This window comes from Tiliqua scincoides, chromosome 4, assembly GCF_035046505.1.
Source record: "Tiliqua scincoides isolate rTilSci1 chromosome 4, rTilSci1.hap2, whole genome shotgun sequence".
Classification (NCBI taxonomy): domain Eukaryota; kingdom Metazoa; phylum Chordata; class Lepidosauria; order Squamata; family Scincidae; genus Tiliqua; species Tiliqua scincoides.
Window position 1 is genome coordinate 154263874 of NC_089824.1, and position 23654 is coordinate 154287527.

General features: G+C 42.2%; 1 protein-coding gene and 1 pseudogene across 1 annotated transcript in view; both read left to right on the plus strand.

The window, feature by feature from the left end:
* Positions 1-23654, plus strand: part of PLPP3 (phospholipid phosphatase 3) — an 80653-nt gene that overhangs the window by 53912 nt on the left and 3087 nt on the right. Inside the window, exons 3-5 of the mRNA XM_066623919.1 lie at positions 5715-5998; positions 7315-7372; positions 16502-16678. Coding sequence (XP_066480016.1) covers positions 5715-5998; positions 7315-7372; positions 16502-16678 — 519 coding nt within the window. The remainder of the gene's footprint in view (positions 1-5714; positions 5999-7314; positions 7373-16501; positions 16679-23654) is intronic.
* Positions 15766-15885, plus strand: LOC136649994 (5S ribosomal RNA; annotated as a pseudogene).

Here is a 23654-nt window from a genome sequence, read left to right on the forward strand (position 1 = left end):
GTTGTTTTTTTTTTTGGTTTGTTTTTTTTTTAAATAATGCTACTAATAAAGACATAACCCAAACATCAGGACTGTTGTAGAATGATATGAATTACTCCCAAATACGTAAAGCATAAATTTGTCCCCTTTTTATTGGATGTGTTTGCTTTTCAAACACAGGACTGGCATGGGGGCATTGGGGAACAATAAGCAAGACAATCATTTTCACACTACTAACCCTTTATTTTAAATGGTGTCATCAGCAGAGTCTCTAGACTCACAGTCTTTGGAGCAAAAGGTCTAGGTCATGTTTATGGGGCTTGCAGGACCCATAAAGTTCTTGTTAAGTAAACGTCAGAGGCTATGACCTTTGACTCCATCAGTACATGGGAGGATATGAATGCACAAGACCCTTGAGATACTAATTGCCTTTGGGGACTGTGATTTCCAGACCTCCCCTAAAATATTCCACAATGTGTTTCATTTACATTGGAAAGGACGAGTTGTTTGATCCTTACTTTTTCCATAGTCATGGATGCAACTATGCCTACGTCCCCTAACTGGCTATCCAGTAAGTTTTGCATCTGTGATAGAGATCTTCTCTCTTTGTCTTTCCATAAGTAATAAGTGTCCATTTCTTGCCATCTCTGCTCAGCCTGAACATTTGTCTCCTGTAACAAAAGTTCATCCTGTACAGAGGAGGCAAGCATTGACCTGATGCCATGTAATTCTTCTAAACAGAATGTAAGTTTTACTGGGTTTTTTCTAAGACACAGAATTGCACCAGAGCCTTCATGCTGAAACATGGGCACTTGGTCACAGCTGGATTTGAATCAGTGACCGAGAAGTGAAAGGGGACAGTTTATCCATCCCTAAACCCTCTTTTGGGGAATATCATTGTTCATTCTCAACCTCAAGCACTCATGTGACATGATGCTATTTAAAACAAACAAAATCTCTGGTTCAGTTTAGAAAAATGAATCAACCCAACCAAAATGAGAAGAAAATCTGGACATTTATTTGCAACCTTTATTTGAAGGGGCTTTCAAATGTATTAGAAATGTTTGATTAGATTTACATTTTACATGTTCTCACTTGACTAGATCCTGGTAAAAACTGTACCTTGAAAACAAACCATTCCTAAAAGGGCCGGCGGGGGGAGGAGAAGGATGCAATGAGGGCAACTGAATGATTGGACTGTAATTGCATGGAGGTCATTTCCAGGATCTGATGAAAAAAGAGTTGTAGCACTGCTTTTCAAAAACTGGACCATTTTTCAACTTTTTGTTTTTTGTTCCCCTTTTAAGCATTTCCAGCCATTTGCGCTATGGCACCACATGCATGCTACTTGCTGGAGACACAAGTCAGAAGAGGAGCTTAATATCTTTAGGACTTGTTTATTCAGGATGGAGTTTCAGCTTTTGCACATCTGTGCTGAATTAGTTGCCTGAGCTTGCTTGCTTTCCTTCTTTTTTTTTTTTCAAAAGCAAAATCAGGGACAGCATTGCCAAAAGAACAAGTTTATCCTACTTCGGCTTCTCATTAAGGGCTCAGCCCTGATTTCAACTAAAGCAGGACGGGTCACGACTACACAGTTGTGTGCTGGTGGGGGGGCTGAAGTCTCCAATTTACAGTCTGCTACATCTGCACAATTACCGGGACCACCAGCAGTGAGAAAAAATATTAATCCCTAGACTTTGTTGGCCCTGGTCAAAATATTCACATGGATACCTCTGGTCATGCATCTTTGGTTTAAGAGGCACCATAGGTTTGTAAATGCTGAGGATAGAACGGGGTACCTATTTTCATTTTCATCTTCTTTCCCCTCCTTGAATTCTAAACCTCTGTGAAATACAGATTTCTACATTTTTACACTGACCATTTACATTCATATCCTAGGACAGCTGAAGGGCAGATGGATTTTTTTGACTCAAGTTGCGTTTGTGCCTCTTATTTGCCCTTCGAAATGTGGTAATCCTACAGGCCACTTTTGCATGTGCGTATGTGGTGGAAATGCATTCCCGAGAGTCCACAAAAGCCTCAGGGGATTTGTAAAGTACTTGTCCTTCCAGTAAATGAGCAGTACAGAAAAGAGACTCGTGCTACGATTGCAGGAGAGAGACCCTGCCTGTAAACAAGTAAGAGAGGCCATCTGTGGTAAATTAATTATATTTTGCCAAAGAAGGAGATATTGAGAATCAGATGTTTATATTCGTCCCACAGGCAAACATAGGCTCTGGCTCATTGCCTGTATTTGAAGAGAGTCCAGGAACTAGATAAGCTGTCAGCTGTGGAGCACTTGTATTCTCTAGCGCCTGCATACAGCACTGGAACAGGTTAGCTCATAAACCCTAGGCAGCCTTGGTCCCACTCCAGGGACCTTGATAGCAATTTCCTTTTGCGAAGACGTGGCAACTCTTCATTGCAACTAGCATGTGCATTTTTATTTATCCACTCACAAATCTAGCAAGTATGCACTTTCTTGAGTCTCTAAACATAACTTTCAAGTAGCCCTGAAATGCCCATTCATTTCTGATGCTCGTTTCTCACATCCTCTTCCTGCTCTTCTGAACCACTATGAACCAGTTGTTTTTTTCTCCTTGTGAATCCAGCCTTCCAAGTTCAGGAAATCTTCTTTCCTGTGGCTAGTCTCCCCTTCACCTTTCCTGTCTGCTGACTTTCAAACTTGAGCATTTCCTCTTTTGAAAACTGGATATTGTGCCTTACATACATGAACTGTGTTTACAGAAGAACTCACTGCTATCTTGAGGGCCCTCCATCGCCAAAAGAAGCAGTCACTGCTTCTCTTGTGACCCTCTTATGACCCTGTTCTTTCTTTTCAGTGATTATAGCCAAGTCACAACCAGTAGACGCCTTTCACACATGCAATGTTGTTTCTTCTCCCCAACCCCATAGTCTGAGGAACACTTGCCTACTGAATAGACAACTGTGTTTCCCCAGGAACACACTGAGGTCCCAATCCTGAACATTTTGTGCCAGTTCAGCACCAGCATGTAGTGTTGCAAGTGTGCTGTAAGGCCAGCATGGGCACTGACTCAGCGTGAACCAACGTCGGGTGGAGGATGGGCAACCACCACCCAGAGCTCCAGGTGAGCGCAAGGTGGTGGAGAGGTGAGTGGGGGTGTGGAGGGAGGCATGCCAGGGTGGGGGGGGGGAAGGCAAGGAGAAGGCATGGCAGGGGAAGGGAGCAGGGTGAGAGGGGGCTAGACTGGCAGAGCTCAGCTCCGCTGGATCTACAGCCCCTTGTTGGGCCTCTCAGCCCAACACAGGACTACTTTATTCTGCACTAGCCAGCACAGAGTCAAGTAGCCCAATTGTGGGGCCACTTCCCTTACTCAGGGGAAGGGGACAAATGTCCCCTTCCCCCGAGGAGGTGTCAAGAGCCGCCCACAACTGCCCAATGTCTATAGGATGCAGCGGCAGGCATTTTGGCGCTGCTGAAGCCTTGGACGCTGGGCAGCTGAGGACTGGGCTGTGAGTTACTCTGACTTGCCTCATATGAAAAATGAAAATAAGTATTGCCCATTACTATGTTTTACTGGAAATGGAATACTATACTGTAACACTAAACCCTTTTCAAAAGCTAGAAAAGCAGATGACTAGAAAGTATAATGTTTCCTTCTCTAGTGATTCTCCATTTAATCTGTTTCGTTGATGCATTCACAAGGATAGGAAAGACAACATGATTAACCCAAAACTTCCCTGTCTTTTGGACGCTTCAGTTAGTATGACAGTATGACTTTTGGTCCATACGCCTGTAATTTTTTCAGGATGTGGTGGCTTGTGATCTTCCCATATGGTGTTAGTTTCATAAAACCACATTACTCTGTGTATGTTGAAGGAGCAAGTTTCTTTGCAACTTAAAAAATGATAATGAGAAGTGACCTAGATGTCTTCTACCATGGAGGCTAAACTGTAATTAGGATACTAGGATTTTCAAGTCTCTTGGGTGTGAGAAGGTAGTCCTAGTGGTTCAGCTTTTAGCAACTGTTATGTCTCTGGAATAATGCTATTTTTAGTAACCTGACGCTTCTACCATGTAGAATATAATGTTTCCAAGTGTATGTATTCTTTTCTATTTGTTCCTGTTGCTTTTAGTTTTTAGGTAAGATGCCATAGAAAGGGTCTTCATATGGAAGTAACGAGATCAGTTTTTATAATGATGTCTTTGAGCTTGTCATTGCTACCTGTGTGGAATAACAGATATACAGGCATGTTCTGGAAACCCCCGCAGATACCTGAATCTGCAAATACAAGGAGACTCCTACCCACAGCCTCTGGAGGCTGGGAAACTCTTCTTGCCTTGGGGGGGGGGGTCTTCTGTGCCTAGCAGAGGCCATGGACATCCATTCACAACTCTGCTGGGCTCAGACGGAGCCCCAGAGGTGAAAAACATAACTTACAACTTTTTAATAAAACTGGAAGGTGCCTTATAAGGCATTAGGAGGCCTGGGGAAGTCTGCAGCCTCTGCTGGGCTCAGAGGACCCTTCAAGAGGTGTGCGTGGGGTGCGTGCATAAGTGAGTGACCAGTGGACCTGATTCATGGATAAGTGAATCTCTGGATACAGGGGCCCTCCTATAACAATAATGTTCCAGCTGCAACATGTGCAACAGTATACGGTTCCCCTGAAGCCTTCTGATTGAATGTTGCATCCTAAGTTATGCTAGATTTAATAGTTTTCAATGTACTGTCTGTTTTATGTACTAATAAATACTCTCTCTCAATGTGGCTGCAATGTTAAGAGAATTACTTAGGCCTTAGGTGTCATTCAGCTCTCTTTCTCATATAATGGCACTGCATATTTGTGGGGAGACAACAGGAACTTCAGCGAACTCATACAATTCACACACTCATAAGTGGGCAGAGGGATGCAACGTAACAAGGACAAGAGGGAGGCTTGCCCTCCTCACATTAATCACACTCTGATACAGTGAAATGGGAATGCATCCAGAAGCCAGACTTGAACACCAGGGAGCTTTGCCTTCTCCCACCATTCTGTTGACAGCTAGAATATGGAGAATTCCTCAAAGGAGATTTGTAAAGGCACAAATTTCTAGATCCCTGGGAAGCTTCTAGGGAGATATCTAAGGTTACTTCTCCAAAATGTTCAGACAAAGTTTGCACAACATTTAAAAATGTGTGGTGATCCCATCTATATTGCAGGATCTGGATTAAACAAACCAATATACACACAAACAGAAGCGTGAATGCTTATGGAATTCTATTTACATTGATATGGTAGTCTTTAAAGTAAAGAAAATGTTCTTATGTACCAGTTATTCAGATAGCTGCCCATTTTCTATTTGAACAATTCAAATGACTGGTTCAAAATTTTGAATATGCTGATAAATTCACCAGGTGTGCTTGAGACCTTTCCTCCCATTGATAACCAGCTGTTCATCACACTGGATGTGATGAGTGAGTGTGGAGTGTGGAGTGTGGAGAGTGAGTGTGGAGTGTGGAGAGTCACACTTAATGGAAGCTTCTAATGGACCACCCTGCTTATCTTTCTTGAACATATTTTTCATAACATATGCGGCAGAAAGATTTTGGTAGTTTACGAGAACAGAAGTGGGATAACTGAAAAAGATAATTCTGTGCTAATATTTCTTAACAAACATTTGATTTATCATGTTACTGTCATGTGGCATGCCTACTTGAAGTTGCATATTATTCCTCTAAGAAGTTGAAAACCGATCTTTGTTCTTGCAGATCATCATAGGCGAGTTTTATCGGATCTGTTGCTTGAAGGAGAAGTCTCGATCCTTCATCCAGAACCCATATGTGGCCGCCCTGTACAAGCAAGTGGGTTGTTTTGCCTTCGGTTGCGCCATCAGCCAATCTTTCACAGACATCGCAAAAGTGTCTGTTGGACGCTTGAGACCTAATTTCCTTGCTGTTTGCAAAGTGAATTTTTCCACGATCAACTGCTCTGAGGGTTATATCGAAAATTATCAGTGCGCCGAAGGAACTGAAAAAGAAGTCTTGGAAGCCAGGTGAGTAGAATTCCAGCAGAGACAGATGTGATTTAAATCAAAATGGTGCTTTTGTTTCATAGTCCGATGGGAAGCATCAAAAATATCTGGATAATCTGACCCTTGGAAAAATGTTAATCATCATTTGAGGTTACTGTAACATACTGTAAAATAAACTTAGCTAAATATGAGCAAGCTATAATACATGTCTCTATTGTATTTATGAAGTGTTTTTCTTCCAGGAGAAAAAATAGGAATTTTCATAATCCTTGGAATTATAAAACTGTAATGAACACTTTTCACTCTTTATTTGCTTTCACACTATTTCTCAAGTGGAAGTACAGGCAGACCCCCCCCCCATCTGTGGGGGATGCATTCCTCTATGGATACCAAAATTGCAGATAAAAGGGAACTCTGTGCGGTGCCAAACTCTCATTTCTTTACAGAACGCTAGAAGAGGAACATGACAAGCAGCCATCTGGAACGCTGGAGGAGGGATGCAGCCAGAACGCTACAGGAAGTAGGAAGCTTCTTACTTCCTGTTAGCATTTTCTTACTCACCGCCTACAGAGTTCCAGATGACTGCTTGTCTCATTCCTCTTCTAGCATTCTGTAAAGGAAGAGGCAGAAGTGCTTGGCTCCAAAGTTCAGGCAAATAGTTAATCGGTGTGGGAGGTGCAGAAAACCACAGATAGTGAATCCACATACATATCCATGGATATGGGAGGACACCTGTATATTTTTTACTGTGCTGGTACAACACAGTGGCTAATACACTGAGCTATGAACAAGCAAGTCCTCAGTTTGAATCTCATATTTTGCTATGAACTGACTAGGTGGTGTTAGCTCTCAGTGTTGGCCTTTCATCTGCAATAAGGAAATAATACTGATTGAGCTTGCTCAACATTGATGGGGGGGGGGGGAGACAGGGAGAGATAAACTGAGTTTTCCAAAGCACTTCTCAATTCACAAATTCAGTGCTGCTTTGAAGTGTCATTTCATTGGTGTGTTGAGGAGTAGTTCAGATGAGCCACCTTTTACCACACAGACAAAATGGATAGGGGATATTATCTAATAAAAACACACACACAATCCTGGCTTACAGGTAAGCTATGGTTTGATTAAGCCAGGAAGTAAATCATTAGGCTGCAAGTGTGAGAGGGGAGGAGGAAGGGAAGGCACAAAGCTAATTTCTATTCCTCCAATCATTGTTTGGGCGATCACCTTAATGCAAACTGCATTACTGTATGCAGGTGTATTGTATAGCCAAACTGATGGCATTTCGCCATTTGTTCAGTAATTCAATTAGTTCCTTACTTTGCTTCTGTATTTTACAGGAAATCTTTCTTCTCTGGGCATGCTTCCTTCTCTCTCTACACCATGCTTTATTTGGTGGTAAGTGTATTATTATTTTAACCATCATAGATTGTACATAACATTTATATCTGTGCATAAAACACAGCCTAATGCTCTTTAGCAATTCATGCTGTTTAAGACGTATGCTCTTGAAACTTTTGACAGCTGCTGGTTTGGGGCTCACCAGCTCCCATGTTATCTTGAATGGGCTGCGGAATGATGAAACCGTTGTGGTGCCAATGGCCCTGGTGGATCACAAGATCTGCCATTGTAAGGCCTGGACAGAATTGGTTTATAAATGTATCATCGTGTTGTAAATTACATGGCAGACACTGTACAACCTTCACCCTAGAATTATGGTTATCAGATTTGTAGAATGTCAATCTCAATTTAGATTTAAATTGGCACAAGTGTGAGAGAGAGACTTTCTACAGAATGTCCAGGGGTTACAGGCAGGGTTTGATAGGCTGGAGTAAAATGTTTCTGGTCCATTTCTGGTCCCAGTGACCTTTCAAGACAGTGTACCCGATGTAGCAGCATGGCTTAGAGCAGGGTGTCCAAACTCTTTGGCAGGAGGGCCACATCATCTCTCTGACGTCCTTGCACAAAGTAAGGCTGGTCTTTCCTTCACTGCCACTGCTGCATCACAGATGTGAAAAGGCAAGCAGTGGAGGGAACCCTTGTCCCACAGCTCATGTGAGAGGTCAAACAGTCACCTTCATGCTGAGAGTGTTGCATCGGGCCAGCATGGGCTCCAGCAAGTCTCCAGAGGGCCAGATGCTCTCCGCAGCCGCTGTGAGTCGCTGAGGGCCGCAAGTGGCTGCCGGGCTGGGATTTGGGCACCCCTGGCTTAGAGTGTGGCATTAAGAACTGTCTTATCTGTACTTGAGAGGTAAAGGGAAATTATCATGGAATGTTGTGCACAGGGAGTAACATCAGACATTTGCTTGCTTTGGTCCTCATCAGCAGCGACCTACAAAACAGGTTCATTGTTTATTTACACTAAGACTGAAGAGGCATTTGGATCCTATGATAGGAGAGTGGTGGATTGCGTATTTTATCTGCCTCAAAAAATCACATCTGCCTAACTTGTTTCAGTCCTAGTTTCACCGCAAGGAATGTAGGTCTGCATGTATGTCATTTCATCAGGGGACATAATTGAGTGTAATATTAGGCTGCTTATCTAGGTTTTGCATACATTGAGTAAAAATCATAATTATCTGCTTCATTAGGATTTTTAAAAAGTCTCCTTTCTGCACAGCCCTTCAGGAAGCAGGGCAGGTGGACCAGGCCTGCCCACGTAGTTTCACCCAAAACTATGGGGCTGGTCTTGTTTTTCTTTGTCAATGAAAAATGGCTCTGCCCTTCCTTTCCTCGGCTTGTTATGCCAGAGTGCTTCCTGAGTGGAGCTGCTGGAAGCATGTTTGATAGAGCTTGTGAAAGGAACCCAGCACAGGTCAATTATGGGTGGAACGACCATAAGCTCTTTGGAAGGAAAAAGGAGAGATATTTAGGGAGTGATTTGTGGTAAATGTAATTAGGAGAAAGCTTTTTGCGTGTGTGACTTTCAAAAGATTTGTGGGCCCCGCATCTCCTGTAACCTTAGATATTAAATAAAGGGGGAGCAGGTAAACAGACCTAAACTTACAAAAAACATTAAACATGAATGTCTATATATCCATGAATAGTCCTTCTCCACCACAACTCCTTCTCTTTACAGTCCAAAAAGATAAATTAACACAAAACTCCCTGCTGTATTCCCCCCTCCCCTCCCCTCCCCTCCCCTCCACTCTTTAAGCTGGAAGCAGCCTCTGTAATTTAATTACCATGCCTTTCAGACTGTTTGGGGGTCTGCATGAATTTATTTCCTCATATTTTTCCTTTCACTTTTCTTTAAATGTTTCAAAGTTATTCCATAAACATTTACACCATTTCCTCTCAGCGATGCTAAAATGACATTGCCAATGAATTGGAAGGTGGATATGCAACATGAAAGAAGTTAAAACTTCTTTGGAGGAGGGCCCCCTCCCCACTCCTCTGCACTAAGAATTCATGGGTGGAATGTGTGTGTATGGCACATGGTTGCAGCAATGATGCTGGTCTCTAAGTCTCCTGAATAAACTGTTTGTTTTACCAATCACTACTTCGATTTGCCATGAAATTGTACCTCCTTTCCCATCCATGTGGTTCTATACACCCTTCGCACAATCTCTTCAGAAGTGAATTCTGTTAACTTGCTTTCAATAAGGAGGAAGTAGAAAAACTCCTTTCCATGTGGGGTATGGGGGAGACTATTCATAGTGGTGAAACCACTATGTAGGGCAACATCATATGATTACAAACACGGTTGACTTGGATAAATTTCTAGAACTGAGCTGAACGTTCTTCAGCATTTAAGCACAAAAGGGGCCTGGTGAGAACACAAAATGGCCAAAACTCCTGCTGCTATTTGGTTGAACTTGATCAGCATTTTGCACCAGTTCTCCTTGACCCTTGGCTACATGCTATTGGTTAGGTTTTGGGAGAAATCCCCTTGTGACTTGGAAGGTGGATGGTCTCTCTCTGCCTGAATATGTGCTCATGGTGGCAGTGCTTTGGCCCCAGTATATCTGAGTCAGTCAGAGGGGAGGAGGGAGGCACTGGCACTAGGGCTCCCCTTCCATCACCACATACTATCTGACAACTACACTATTTCCAGAAAGAGTACATTCCGTTGACACAAGTAGTTTTAATTTTAATGATAGCACTACCACCTGAGGGTGCGATAGTTGCCATTGCTCCCCAAGTGATACTGAAAAAGGTGTGTGCGCGCGTGTTTTTTTCATTGTAGGTGAACTGATACTAGGTATGCTTTCCAATATTCATATAAGTCTCCTTTGCTTGAATGACTCACTTTTAGTTTTGGATTCATTAAAAAGAACTTGGCATATTCAAACAAGTATATGGCAGTTTCTGCAAGACTAGGTCTGGTGTTCTGGGTATTATTCCATTGAAAATATGCTGCTAGCTTATTTTCTCTTCTCCCCCCCACCCCACAATGCACCTCTACCACTGTCATCACCATGCAATTGTTGATTCTGAATCTGCAGAAGCAATTTACAGGTTCTGTGGGCCTAGCTTGATCATATCATAAAAAAAAAAACCAGCTCTGCTGCTTTCCTCTGTTATATTGCAAAAAAATAGAACTTGAAGTGCTGACTAATGTCAAACACTCCCATGAGTGTTTTCTCCTGGTCTGCTTTAACTTCAGGTGGAGGAAACTGCCACTGTTGAACTTGTTTGGCTTGACAGGCTCTCCCACTTGTATTCTAACCCTGTAGGGAGTAGATGTTCATGAAACTTGCCAGCTTGCATTTTTTTGGTTCCTGCAAGTTCAGCATTTGTGTTCCTCAGGCCACTTGACACATTAGATCTCCAATATAGGCTCATGCTTTGTTCCTGTCAAAGCTGTAACAATGGAAGCATTTTCCACATGTCTCTTTTTTAAACGTTGTACACCTTTATATGCTGTGTACATGTGCTTTGTGGAGCTGTGAGTGTGCACAAGTACATGCTGCGCACATTATGGTTTTAGTGGTTATACAACATCAGTCTGCAGCATGAACATACTATGATAATAACAGGTGGAGAAGCTCCTCCTGATTCACTTTCTCCTGTTTTCTCTAATACGTCAACTTACAGCACAATCCTATCTTGCGCTGGAACAGGCAGTCAGGAGGCCTAACAGCACAAGTTAGGGCTCCAAAGTGGCTCAGCCAGAGGCAAGGGGAAACTCTTCTCCTTACCCCCGGCTAAGCCACTGAAGCCCCAATAAGTCTCCTCGGACTCAGCCACCTCTAGAGGTGGTATAAGTCTGAGGAGAGTGGAGTGGCAGGTTTGCGACCCTCCTGGGCCGGCGCAAGGGACTTATGCTGGCCCAAGGGCAACTCTGGATTGCACCTTTAGTAGTTTTAAGTGAGTTTTTAAAAGTTAGGTCTACCCACCTCATTTGCAGTGCCACCAAAAGAGAGGATCCTAGACACTGCTTTTCAACACTCTGGCCTATTACTGTGTGGAAATAACCATTATTCTTCATAAATATTCATATTTATTCATATAATTCATATGATTCATATATGTCATTCATAAAATGTCATCCATATTCATAAATATAAAACCAGATATCTGCTAGATTTGATTTTGCCTGGGCTATACATCCCAGAACTCCTTGTGGAATAAAAATACAGGTGAGGAGAACCTGCTTGTTGCCAGCTATAGTGAATCTGCAGTATCCACAGTTCCAGCATCTGCGGATTTGACTGGGGCAAGCCTCCACGTGACCCAGATGTGGTTTTTTCAGTGATAGAAACAGCTCTATAGGCTGCTAAATGGTGCAGTTTGGTTGCGATATGGTGGGAACCCGCTTTTGGCACTTTTTTTTGTTTTTCAAGCATTTTAAATGTGAACCCTGGTATCCAAACGGAACCCCCATGGATACCAGGGTCCGACCTGTAATTCATTTCTGCCTTATTTCTCCTCTTTGGAAATATAGAGTATTTCTATGGGAGAATATTGTGGCACCCCATGTTCTTCACAACAGGCTATGCTTAAATCTCATCTCCACTGAGCAAATGACAGAATGACCATATTCTGAGTCTCCACAACCTTATGCCATGATAAATTTGTAGGCCATTAAGGTATATTGCAATCTTCAGGTTCCACAGAACTCTTTACTATTTTGGCAAATATGCCAATGTGGCTACCCAGATGGAAGATAAACCACCAGTAGCCTTCTTAGCATAAGTAGAATAGAGGAGTGAAGTCAGCATGGATGCATGTCTGCACATGCATAGTCTGTGTATTGAGTGTTGATTCACCGTGGAAATAGTGAGGTTTATGAGCCAGAGAGATGAAGGCCCCCAGCATATGATTAGTATCTTGTTAATCATTTAACTTCACTATCACAAGCATCGCAATGTAATTATGACTATCCCTGATGGTGTGATAATTGTCAATGGAAATGAAAGAGTTAACAGCTTTGGTTCCATGAAGGTCCCTGGAGTGGTAGTGGGCATGGAATTACAACTTTTCACGAATTTACTACAGAAATTTGGAATGTGGTATTAGAACATGGTAGACAAAAGTTCACTAGCTCTTGTACACTGCGCATTTCCTTGTCATTCCCATGCGCAAAAACCTGTCTAGTACAGGTGGGACCTCAGTATCCACTGATTTGACTCATCACTGATATGGAGGTTCACCTTTAAATGCCTTCTAACAAGGGGAAAAAAGCACCAAAATCCAATTTCCTACCTTCGCACTGTTTCAGTCCATTGGATTCCATTAATCACCCTATCTAGTGGCTGAATGCAGTATAGTGTCTATATCAATGCATTCTGGGCCGACAATAGAGGAGCAAGAAACCTGGAAGCTATTATTTAAAGCTATTTTTCCACTGGTTTGGTATCCATAGAACCCCAGTGGATAATGAGGCACGACCTGTACTGTTTTGCTTTTATAACAAATAATTTCATAGGTTGCTAGATTAGGACTGCAATTCTGCAAACTCTTACCTGGGTGCAACCAGTAAGTTGCACTGACTGCATGTGACAGGAGCAGGATTGCATTGCATGCAAGGTATAATGTTACCCACTGGGACTTAATTTAATTTGTTACATAACTACAGTGACATGTGTGCAGTTGTGCCATTTAGGACATTTGGGGGGAAAAAAAACCCCTTGAGGTGGTCACCTTAAATGCTGCTTGTTTGAGTTCCCTGGATTGCGTTATGGACAGATGATGAACAGTGTGTTCATGGCTTCAGGGACACCAAATAGCAATGGTCTGACTATATTGCAGTGGGATCATGGCCAATCTGTTTGTCATTAGATAAACATCAGTAACAGATTTTAAAAACTAACAGACTCAACAAAGGGAAAGACTTTTTCTTTGTTGTTTTTTTCTAACCTATCTACTTGAATGAGGCTAGACTCAGGCAGTCATTCATTTGAAAAGAAAAGTTAATTTTCCACTACCTGTGGAAACTGTGAACCATTTCCAAAATCACTTCTCAGCCTACAAAGTACTTTACAATGATTACCTTAATCATCTCCACAATGACCTTGGGCTGTAGATTCGGCCATTCCTCCCAGGAGTGGTTAAGATAAGAGTTGAATATGGGACTAGAGTGTCCGAACCCAATACAGTTGCTGTAGCACCATACAAATGCCAAACAAAGGTTGAGTGTATTTGTTCCACGTCTTTCTTCTTTTGCCCAAACAGAACAACCCAGAGCAGTTCCATGAACTAGCTAAAGATGCTTTCCCACAGCCAAGTCTAACACTGACTTCACGTCCTATGTATTTATAAGCATCACTAAAAATGACACTTGGGTAGTGGATAGGCTTGGACAATCCTGCCAGATTTATGAATCCAATTTGAATCACTGTCTGGAAATGGAGTGAAAGATCTTCTTACGAAAAAAATAATAAAAATAAAATCTGAAAAGCAAGGATGTGAGCAACTGTTTAATTTTTTTCCCCTGTTGCTCCTTAACTGGCTGCAAGAACATGAACATCTCATTTTATACGCTTAGCAGGATCACTGGCTGACCACAGCTTATTCCTACTGACATCAGTGGAAGTCCCCTGGCACTGGAAGCATTGCAAGTTGTCCTCAGAGCTGTCTGTTCTGTGGTGATGCTGCTACTGCCAGAGGTTTGAGAGGTTTCCCAATAGCTAGTGCTAGATATGGTCACCAGGTCACTGCTTTCTTCCCTCCCTCTTTGGTCTCGTCACACTCATCTCCTTCTTGCTATTGGATGCCTCTTTTCCCATTGCCACTCATTGGTCTGCAGTAATAGTTATTCATTTTATGTCACTATATAAACACCACACAGGCGCCTCCAGAAACCTCCTATGACTGAGTTCGCAGCAGTTGGAGACTTTAGCAAAAACCACTTGTAATTCACTTACTGTCTGCTGTAAAAACAACTTAAATGCAATCAGACATTTTTTTTTTTTACTTGAAATGTTTGTTTTCTTTAGCTTGGTTTCACTTTATATAATGAGAACCTTTCGGATATAGGGAGGGCAGAAGAATATAGTATCAATGACAAAAACGCATCATGGACGAGGCACAGAATGGGTTTCGTTTCCAAGAATGGGTTAGTTAACCCTTTGCAAACTGTTACAAAATTTATTCACCAATTAATAGTGATTTAAAATTTGGTCATACTTTTTTAAAAAGTGAAATTTGAAATGGATTTAGAGTTTCTCCCAAGAAGAAATATCTGAAGATTTTCAAGAGAAACTAAATCAATTTCTATACGACAGAGGTGGGCAAACCTCAGCCCAGGGAACTTTTATGGCCCTTGGAGTCTCAGCCCCCAGGGAGCCCCCAATCTCCAATGAGCCTCTGGCCTGTTGGAGCCTGCAATGGCCTGTGACTGCTGGTCGTAGCTGCTAGACATGAGCTGCTGGCCAAGTTAGAGCAAGGCTTTTTATAGTCTCCATGTGTTTTCTGCTTTACCCTGGGCAATATTTTGCCCCCCCCCCCAATTACCTCTGAACAACTTATGTGTCGCTGGCTTGGTCTGTATGTTTTCACTGTGCAAGAGGCACGTGGCAAACATTTCATAGTTCTCATGTGGTTCTACATACCTGTATTATAGTTCTCATGTGTATAAAAGGGCCCAATCCTATCCAATTTTCTAGGGCCAGTACAGTGGTGCCAGTGGGGTGTGCGCTGCATCCTTTGGTGGGGGGCAATCACAGAGGCCTCCTCAAGGTAAAGGAACAAATGTTACCTTACCGCCAGGCTGCATTGCAGCTGCACTGGTGCTGGAAAGTTGAATAGGATTGGGCAATAAAATTCAGTAAAATTCATTCAAGTTCTGTCTCTAATATATTCATTTATGTAAATTTATTCAAATTTGAAATGTAAATTAATTCTTTTTTTCCTGCCCCCCCACAGTGTCAGAGAGATGTGATTCTCCTGCCAAAATGTTTGTCCACCCTTGCTATAAGACAATGAAATTTTTCATCTGTCTGCCTGTCTGTCTGTGTTCCTGCATGTCCCTCCTTTACAGTGCTGGATTGCAGTGAAGCCCAAAAATATATAAAGTAGTAAGAAATTAGTGTGCTTCCAAGCAGAGTAAAGAAGGGTTTTCCCCAGCCACTGAGTTACCATAACTGTTATTAACATGCCTGGGATTAAGGAAAAAAAGATTTCCTGGTTACAAAGGGCAAGTTCCAACTCATGTCTGATCCCAGAATTTTAGTAATTAAGCACTGACAAAGAATCTGGTCACACACTGTTTATTCAGGGATCTGGAAAGTAGCCACTGAAAATTTTCTGTCCTTAACGTACCAGCAGGATGAGGACTAATGATGAGGCGCATAGCTCATAACCAAAAATATTTGGGTAACTGTCTATACACTAATTTGTGATAGTAATATAGCAACTGTTACCCTGCACATGCCTGATCTTGTCTGAGCTCAGAAGCTAAGCAGGGTCAGGCCTGGTTAGTACTTGGATGGGAGACTGCCTGGGAATACCAGGTGCTGTAGGCTTATACCATAGTCTTTCGAGACTGAAGGTTGCCAACCATTTTTATAACATCTTCATCCTCCTTTTCCCTCTTCTCCAAAAGTTTTCTGCATAGATTCCACTGTAAACATTCCTGTGACCTCATAGCATGTGTACTCTCTGCCCTATATTATTTCTCTTCCTCAGTCTTGCACAGGAAGGCAGCAGTTGGCAAAGGACTCAATCATGTACACACTCCCCTCACCCTGCCTTTTGGGCTGGGTCAGCCCACAGCTCCTTTGATTTGTGGGTAGTTGTGTATGCCTTTCCTGTTCACTCTTCCTTTTTTGGCTTCCCCAGTTCCCACAGGAACCCAAGGAATAGATTGTGCCCACCGCTTTTGAGCGGAAACCAGACCAGGATAAGTGGGGAGGGGTGAGGCAGGGGACAATGCTTGCTTGACATCATTTCAGCTACTTCATTTCAGGTCAAATCTTGATCATTGATTTGGTTTTCCCCTCCCCCTTTTGCTGAAGTGACAATATCATTTCCCACTTGCTATGTTTGACGGCCAAGGAACTTTAAATTTACTGCACTGTGACCTTGTTAGGAAGGCAGCATTATAATGGTTTTTCTCCTACTTTTTTTTTTTCTTTACAGCTGTACCTGCAGGCCAGGTTCACCTGGAAAGGAGCCCGCCTGTTGCGTCCCCTGCTACAGTTTACATTGATAATGATGGCGTTTTACACAGGACTGTCTCGGGTGCCAGACCACAAACATCATCCATCAGACGTACTGGCAGGCTTTGCACAAGGGGCCCTGGTGGCTTATTTCATTGTAAGTGCACCATATTCATATTACCAGTGCACCATTGTTGTTAAGGCATCAGTATATGCCTGTAAGATGGGTTACTGTCATGATGATTAAAATGTACATGCTGATTTCAGCAAATGTTTGCAAAGTGGTTAACATAGCACAGTGAATTAAAAGATAACCTCCTGTCCAAAGGGGGGCTTACAATCTAACATACAAACAAGACACGTCAGCAAACAGCCAGTGGAAGGATCCTGTGATGGAGTGAGCAGGGACAGATGCTTTCACCCTGCAAAAGATAAGAGAACCACCAGTTTAAAAGATGTCTCTTTGCCCAGCTTGCGGAAGCAGTTGGGTACAGACAGCATTCTTGCTGTTTATCTGTCAGCTGACAGGTATTAGGTTGTAATTGAGACAATAATAGGAGTCCAGGTGCATTGTGGCAGCTAGCACTTATGAGACATTACACAAGCCAATAGACAGTATCCAAAATCATTTAAGCAGCTTTCACCCTCACTCAGAGCAATGGAGAATGACAGGAATATATGCATAAAGAAGATGACTAGGTGTGGCTCAAAGGTGTTGGTGCAGTTGCCATGTTGCTTTGCTCTAGAAACAAACCTTTAAGTGTAGAGTGCATTCACATGCTCCCAGACTGCTTGATTACCCTTTAGCCATCTATTTGTTTATGGTAATTAAGGTAGTAATTAAGGTACTTAAAGTGCTAAAAGCAGGGCTTACTGTATAGCTTACTGCAAGGTCTAAGAATTGGAGTAGGATTTTTGTTTCCTGCTGATAACTCTGGAAAACATTCTTGGCTGATTAATATGGAATAAAAGTCATGGATTAACATAAAACAGTGATAATTTAATACCTATTTAGAACAGCATTATCAATGAGTGGAATGCCTTAGTGAGAACAGAACAAGGGCTTGGTGTTTCCTCCATGTTTTCACTTCAGTTCATGACCAATTGGCTTATGCATTCCCATTTTGAGTGGAATCTTGCATTTGGAGAAGTACTGAGGCATAGGGTAGGTGATGGCAGATAATTGAGGAGCTTATAACGTTAGCCCTGTCAAACTCTATTGAGGTTCAAGCAGGAATAGTCCAACATGATGGCCCTTTTCAGCAAAACAGGAAGTGTAGAATTTTGTGTCTTTTATGTAAAGGGACCACACAAGGAGGGAGAGAGGTGAGTGAATCGGTAAGTGGATTGCTGCCCTCTGAGCCACTTCCTTCCTGCTCCCATTTAGTGACTGGGAAGTGAATCAACGTGGCTTCATCTGCAGCAGGCTGGAGGGAGGCAGTGGCTATCTTGAAATAAAGGGCACCTTGAAGCTGTTTGTCACTGTGCTCAATGCAGGCCACATTATGTGTTTCATGAATGAGCCAGCCATGGGTTCAGCCCAGCGCAGAATGACCTCAACCATTGCCTTCACTCCCTACCACCACAGCTGCTGCTTCTGACAATGACAACAGGGAGACCTTATGGAAGCCTCCTCTGTGGGGCATCTTTTCTAGGAAAGAAAGTGCTGAAGAGGCAGTGCCCCAAACACTAGGGATGTTGGGACATGTAGTTCTGCAGTTTGTATGAGTAAGTAGGGACTTAATATATGTCCTAGAAAATGTATGACCCAGGACTCCTTGCACCTGGGATGATGCTATAAGTCTGTGGGAAGAGGTTTGTTGTGGTGAAGGTGCTCGGATCAATCACATATTCAGTTATGTCATTGAGTGTGCGACAAGATCCAAACTTGTAGTGACCCAGGAAACAAAAATAATGATTTTTTTAAAATGAAACAATTTTAATTAGCTGAACCCATTTCACACTGTGATGGGATGCATTCTCCTACTTTTAAATAGGATCGATCCAGAGTGTTGTGAGACTACAAATAAAAAGATAGGCAGTTTTAAGTAAAGAAAACAAATCTGAGATGCTCCAATAATAATAATAATAATTCTGGAAACTAGAAAGATAAGTGCAGAGTGACTGTGACCTTTCAGGTGTGATATGCATAGAATCAAAACATATGTGAAACAGCTGTTTTGTGCATTACCCTCTTAGTATTAGGTTTGATGTGTTTAGTGCATGGAAAGGAGCTCTCCTTGAACATGTGCTAAACTGGGAATATTACCAGGGTAGTTCATGTAGGTGAATGTATAAATGATTACTGCAGTTTTTCCTGAAAGGCAAAACACTTTCAAAGACAGCTGAATAATTTTTTCTTTTCCATCTGTGCCAATTTTAGCCAAACCACTGTCAACATTTATATGAGCAATGTAGTCTCTGATTTCCCAAGTACAGATTGAAAACCCAAGCAGAAAAGCTTGGAGCCTGAGAGAGCATGCACAGATCAGTGTCTCGCTTCTGAATTTAACCACAAAATGCAAGAATGTGAAACTTAGGACTATTATTTTGATTAGAAGTGCAGAAGTTGGTTGCGTTTGTTGTTTTTGATTATGCTGAAAAGTTTGGTGTGAAAAATGGCTTCTTAGGCAAATCACTTTCCAAAGGGGGGCTGTCCAGCCCTTTTAATTCAAAATGATAAAACACTTTTCATGTAGGCAGTGTAGCCAAGCTGCAATGAAAGGACTAACAGCCTTTGCTGTCTTGGGTAGGAAATGAAAGGCGTCATTTATGTGATACTTTTGTAGAATACCCTGTGCTGCCTTTTTTTTTTAAATGGAGCTAAAGAAATTGGAAAGTAGTAAAATGGCTATTTTTGCATTCTCATTTTATTGCTCAAATTTTTTTTTCATTTGTCAAATTCCACATACTAAACACAGAAGGACTGCTGCCCTGCAACTCCACAACCATTTGTTCCCAAGGTGGGCTCACTTCTAGTTTCAGAGACTAGTTTTCCAGGCAAAAAAAGACTAAGAGCCCAATCTTATGCATGTCTACTCAGAAGTAAGTCCCATAATAGTCAATTAAGCTTATTCCCAGGTGAATGTGGATGCACTTACTTGACAGTAGGTCCCATTGATCTTAATGGGACTTTTGAGTAGACATGCTTAGCATTGTGATCTAGGCTAGCCCCCAATTGTAATTTTGAGGAAGAGAACCTTTGTGGCTGTTTTTTTTGGTAGCAGGATTATTAGGCCCCACATTTCTGATTTGCAAGCACATAACAGTATTCCTCAAAGCACTGGTGACTTTTTTTTTATTATTCTTCCCGCTAGTTAAAGAAACAATGCATCACCCCAAAGACACTTGGAATTGTTTTTAAGGCTTTGGGCAACTTTTTTCAACAGTGAAGTAGCTTCTGTTTGGCTCAGGTGCTGCATGTTGTTTCATGTGGTTTTGACTAGACGCCATCCGTGTGCGTTGTCATAACTGGCTGTATAGAACAGTCCTGTAAACTCTCTTGTTTGTCACTCTAAGAGCTTTGTCAAAGAGCACAGGGAGGAGAGAAAAAAATCATACAGTGCAGGGTGTAGCAAGGTGCTGATGATCTCAGACCAGAACAGCTTCTGGCAGACAATAAGGGGTCCCAATACAAGAGATGACCGTTTTCACCATTTCCTGCCTAATGACAAGTTGCAAATCTGGTGCACTCTCTCCCTGACCCGTAAACAGATGGTATGTTTTACTGGGCCAAAAGAGGGGTTAGAGTTCGGCTGCGATAGGCTGACTTTCCTGTGACGAGATAAAACCACTGAGGAAGCAGCTGCATGAGAAACACCACACACATGCAGGGTTCTTCCTTTTTTGCCCTGGTCTCGCCCTCCCAATCTGCTGTTCTTTTGTATGCTTTCGTCCTTAGCCAGGATATGGGGAGGACATTGGTCACTATTTGCCCTGCCCTTTCACAACTGGTCTGAAAAAGACATAGTAGGAAGCTGAGAAAGGGGTGGCTAGTGATTTCCTATGTCTTCTTGTGATTTCCTGTTGCCAAGGAATGGCTTAAGTTTCCAATTAGATCCTGAGTTTTGTTTTTAAAATGTCATTTAGTGTTCAGAAAACCCTAGGATCCACCATTTCACTACAATTTTATATATATTTACATAAGATTTATTTCCCATGTATGTCCTATTTTGGGGACCAGACAGGGCCTTAAGGTTTAGTATTTCCCCTTAGCAACAATAATTCCCAGTAGCCAGTAGTCCTGCTGACCTCTAAAACATTATAGGAAGCTCTCCTCTACTGAGTTAGATCATTGATCTGTCTAAGAGAGTATTGATTAGCATTAGCCCTTCAAGATTTTAGACAGAAGTTTTTCCAGTATGTAGAGCATACGGACCATGAAAATCCCTTGAAGTTAAAGCCTTCTTATTCGGCTGTAGTATTTATCCTCTTCATGTATAAGATGGCCCTATAGATGTATAGATGGCCCTTCATGTATGTATAGATGGCCCTATACTATACACACAGTTTACTGGTGGATTTTGAGCTCAACCATTGCACCACGTGGTCTGCCATTGCAACAGCTCCTCCATCAGTCTGTGGAGCGCTACCACTGGTGCAAAGACTGGAAGGCCACATGCTGGTAGTGGTGCCACGGAGACAGGCTGTTGGCACGGTCATGGAGGGAGAATGGGACTTGGATCAGGCGAGGAACCCGGTGTTCAATGGGGCAGGTCTTGGTGGCACTGGCAGACAGCGATTCTTAAACCCCTGTCCCAGACATGCCCCCTTTGACCCAACAGATATATGCCAGCAAAAGAGCTTGCGTATATCTGATTAGGCCCAAAGGGGACCACAGAACGACAGAAGAGGTCAATAAATGTTTATTTACTACCTCAGTCTGCCTGGCCCATAGGATACAGGGGCAGTAGTGTTTTCTGTAGCAGGCCTGTAGACAAAATCTTTTGGCGAGATGATTTGTAAATTTCACAACACTTCATGTTTTCATGTGTTCACTCAGTGAAAAAGCTGTGTGATATACTTTTATATTGTTTCATAGCTGTTGAGACATGGGTGACTGTGTGCCTCAAAGTCATACCTCTTGCCTATATTTTTCCAAGCCAATTGCTGCAACTCAGAAGGCTAGGGAGCTCTTCAAATTGAAAGCTGACACCCAGAATTTCATCAGAAGCCTGTAGGCTGTAGAGGAGTCAGTGTTGTGAACTAATATTATATGTAATTCCTTAAGCCGTGCAGAATAATATCTGCCACTGCCAACTCTCATTATCTCCTTCCATTTCAAAGCTTATTAAATCTGGGTAGAGAACTTAAAATCCTCCTCATCATGGAAACTTTTCCAAGTTGACATACGGAGTCATATTCATTTCACTGGACTGGTTCTTCCTCTGTTTTACCCCGCTAAGGCAGGAAAGATCACTGAGGAAATCTGGCCTCTGCTCCAGCGGTTTCTTTGCTGTTCCACAATCCAATTTTATCATTTGCCACTGTATTTCTTCACAGCAGTGTTTCACCTCACTCCAGAAGAAGGCAAGGATGACTCAGAAATCCCCTTTGTCTCAGCCCTGATAATATTTCAAGACTCTTCAGTTTACCCACCATTAGGCAGCAGTTCTCCACTGAAGCCATTTGAAGTTTCATCTTCAAGGGTTACGAAAACTATATCCACACTTGCTTTTCCCATCCTGAAATAACACATTCAAAAAACATTTATTTCAAAGCCTCCCAGCTGATGAAACACTTTTCTGTTTTATTTGGAGTTGAAATGTCCTAAGGATTTCTGCAATCAAAATACCTTTCAGATACAACATTAGCAGCAAAAATATGTAGACATAGCTGTGAAACAGGGTAGTGTGGGAATCCAGAACCCATTTTCCCTGTCCTTACCACCATCAATTCATGTCAGATTTTTGCTCAAGCTTTCTGGATCCAGTGGGGTGTTTTCTAACATAATGAAGAAAAACAAAATTGATCAGCTGAAGTTGTGAGCTACCAGCTTACAAGTTTGCATTGCACGTTCCCAGTTGTCTGTCAAATTTTCTTTATGCACAGAGAGCACCTTCTACAGGAAATGGCATAAATCCAAGGAAAAACACTCCATGCATTTATTCTCTTTTTGTGTGTGTGTGTTAAGCAGCTGAAACATTAGTAGGGTTTAACACACTGTTCTAACCTTAGAAGATCAGGTTTCATGATTTCTCTAAGTGTTTTTATAACCTCAAGCCTTGCCAAAGTGAAATACAGTTTAGAGTGAAATTAATTCTACTACCAACTATCCGATTTAAAGCCACACATGCCATGAACTACAGAGCAAAGGCTAAGAAAGCCACGATGACACTCCATCCATAACTTATTCATTTAGAAAATACAGACCAGATTGAATCTAATCCTCCATCTGCCACTTGCACCATGCAACCACCACCTCACTCCTGCCACAAATTGATTTGTCATGGAGATCTCAGTGTAGATTGTGGATATCCTTGTCCTAAAAAGTAGTAGGCAGTTGAAGTGCATGGCATCAGAATATCATTTGTCTCCTCTCCCATTAAAGCATTAGAAATTAATCACTGGACAACTAGGGACAGTACACTCCCAGCACCTCCCATTCTCCTTCTTATACTGTCTTAGAATAGCACTTACACAAACTTGAGCTTCTACAAATGGCATCTTTGTCACTATGTCATTCTAACTTCACTGAGCAGCACAGTGGAGTTATAGCAGCATAGAGGCTTTAATGCTTAAACTGCTATGTTACACCACTGCAACTAAAAGCCCAATCCTATGCATGTCCACTCAGGAGTCAGTCCCAGTATATTCTATGGGGTTACTCCCAGGTGAGTGTGGATAGGATTGCACCTAAAATAGAGAAATGCTGGTGTTGCACTGACATAAGAGATTTAATAATAGCAACCCTATGTTCTTCTGGCATAAACTGATCACAGGATTGCACCATGTCTATATATAATGTGTTTCAAAACTGGGTTTGCTTGTACCAAATTTCTGGCATTAGATGAGTCTTAGTAGTTGGCAACCTTCAGTTTTGAAAGACTATGGTATCGTGCTCTGAATGATGGTTCCGAAACAGCGTCTAATATGAGTCTTAGAATGCAATCATATGCACATTTTCTGAGAGT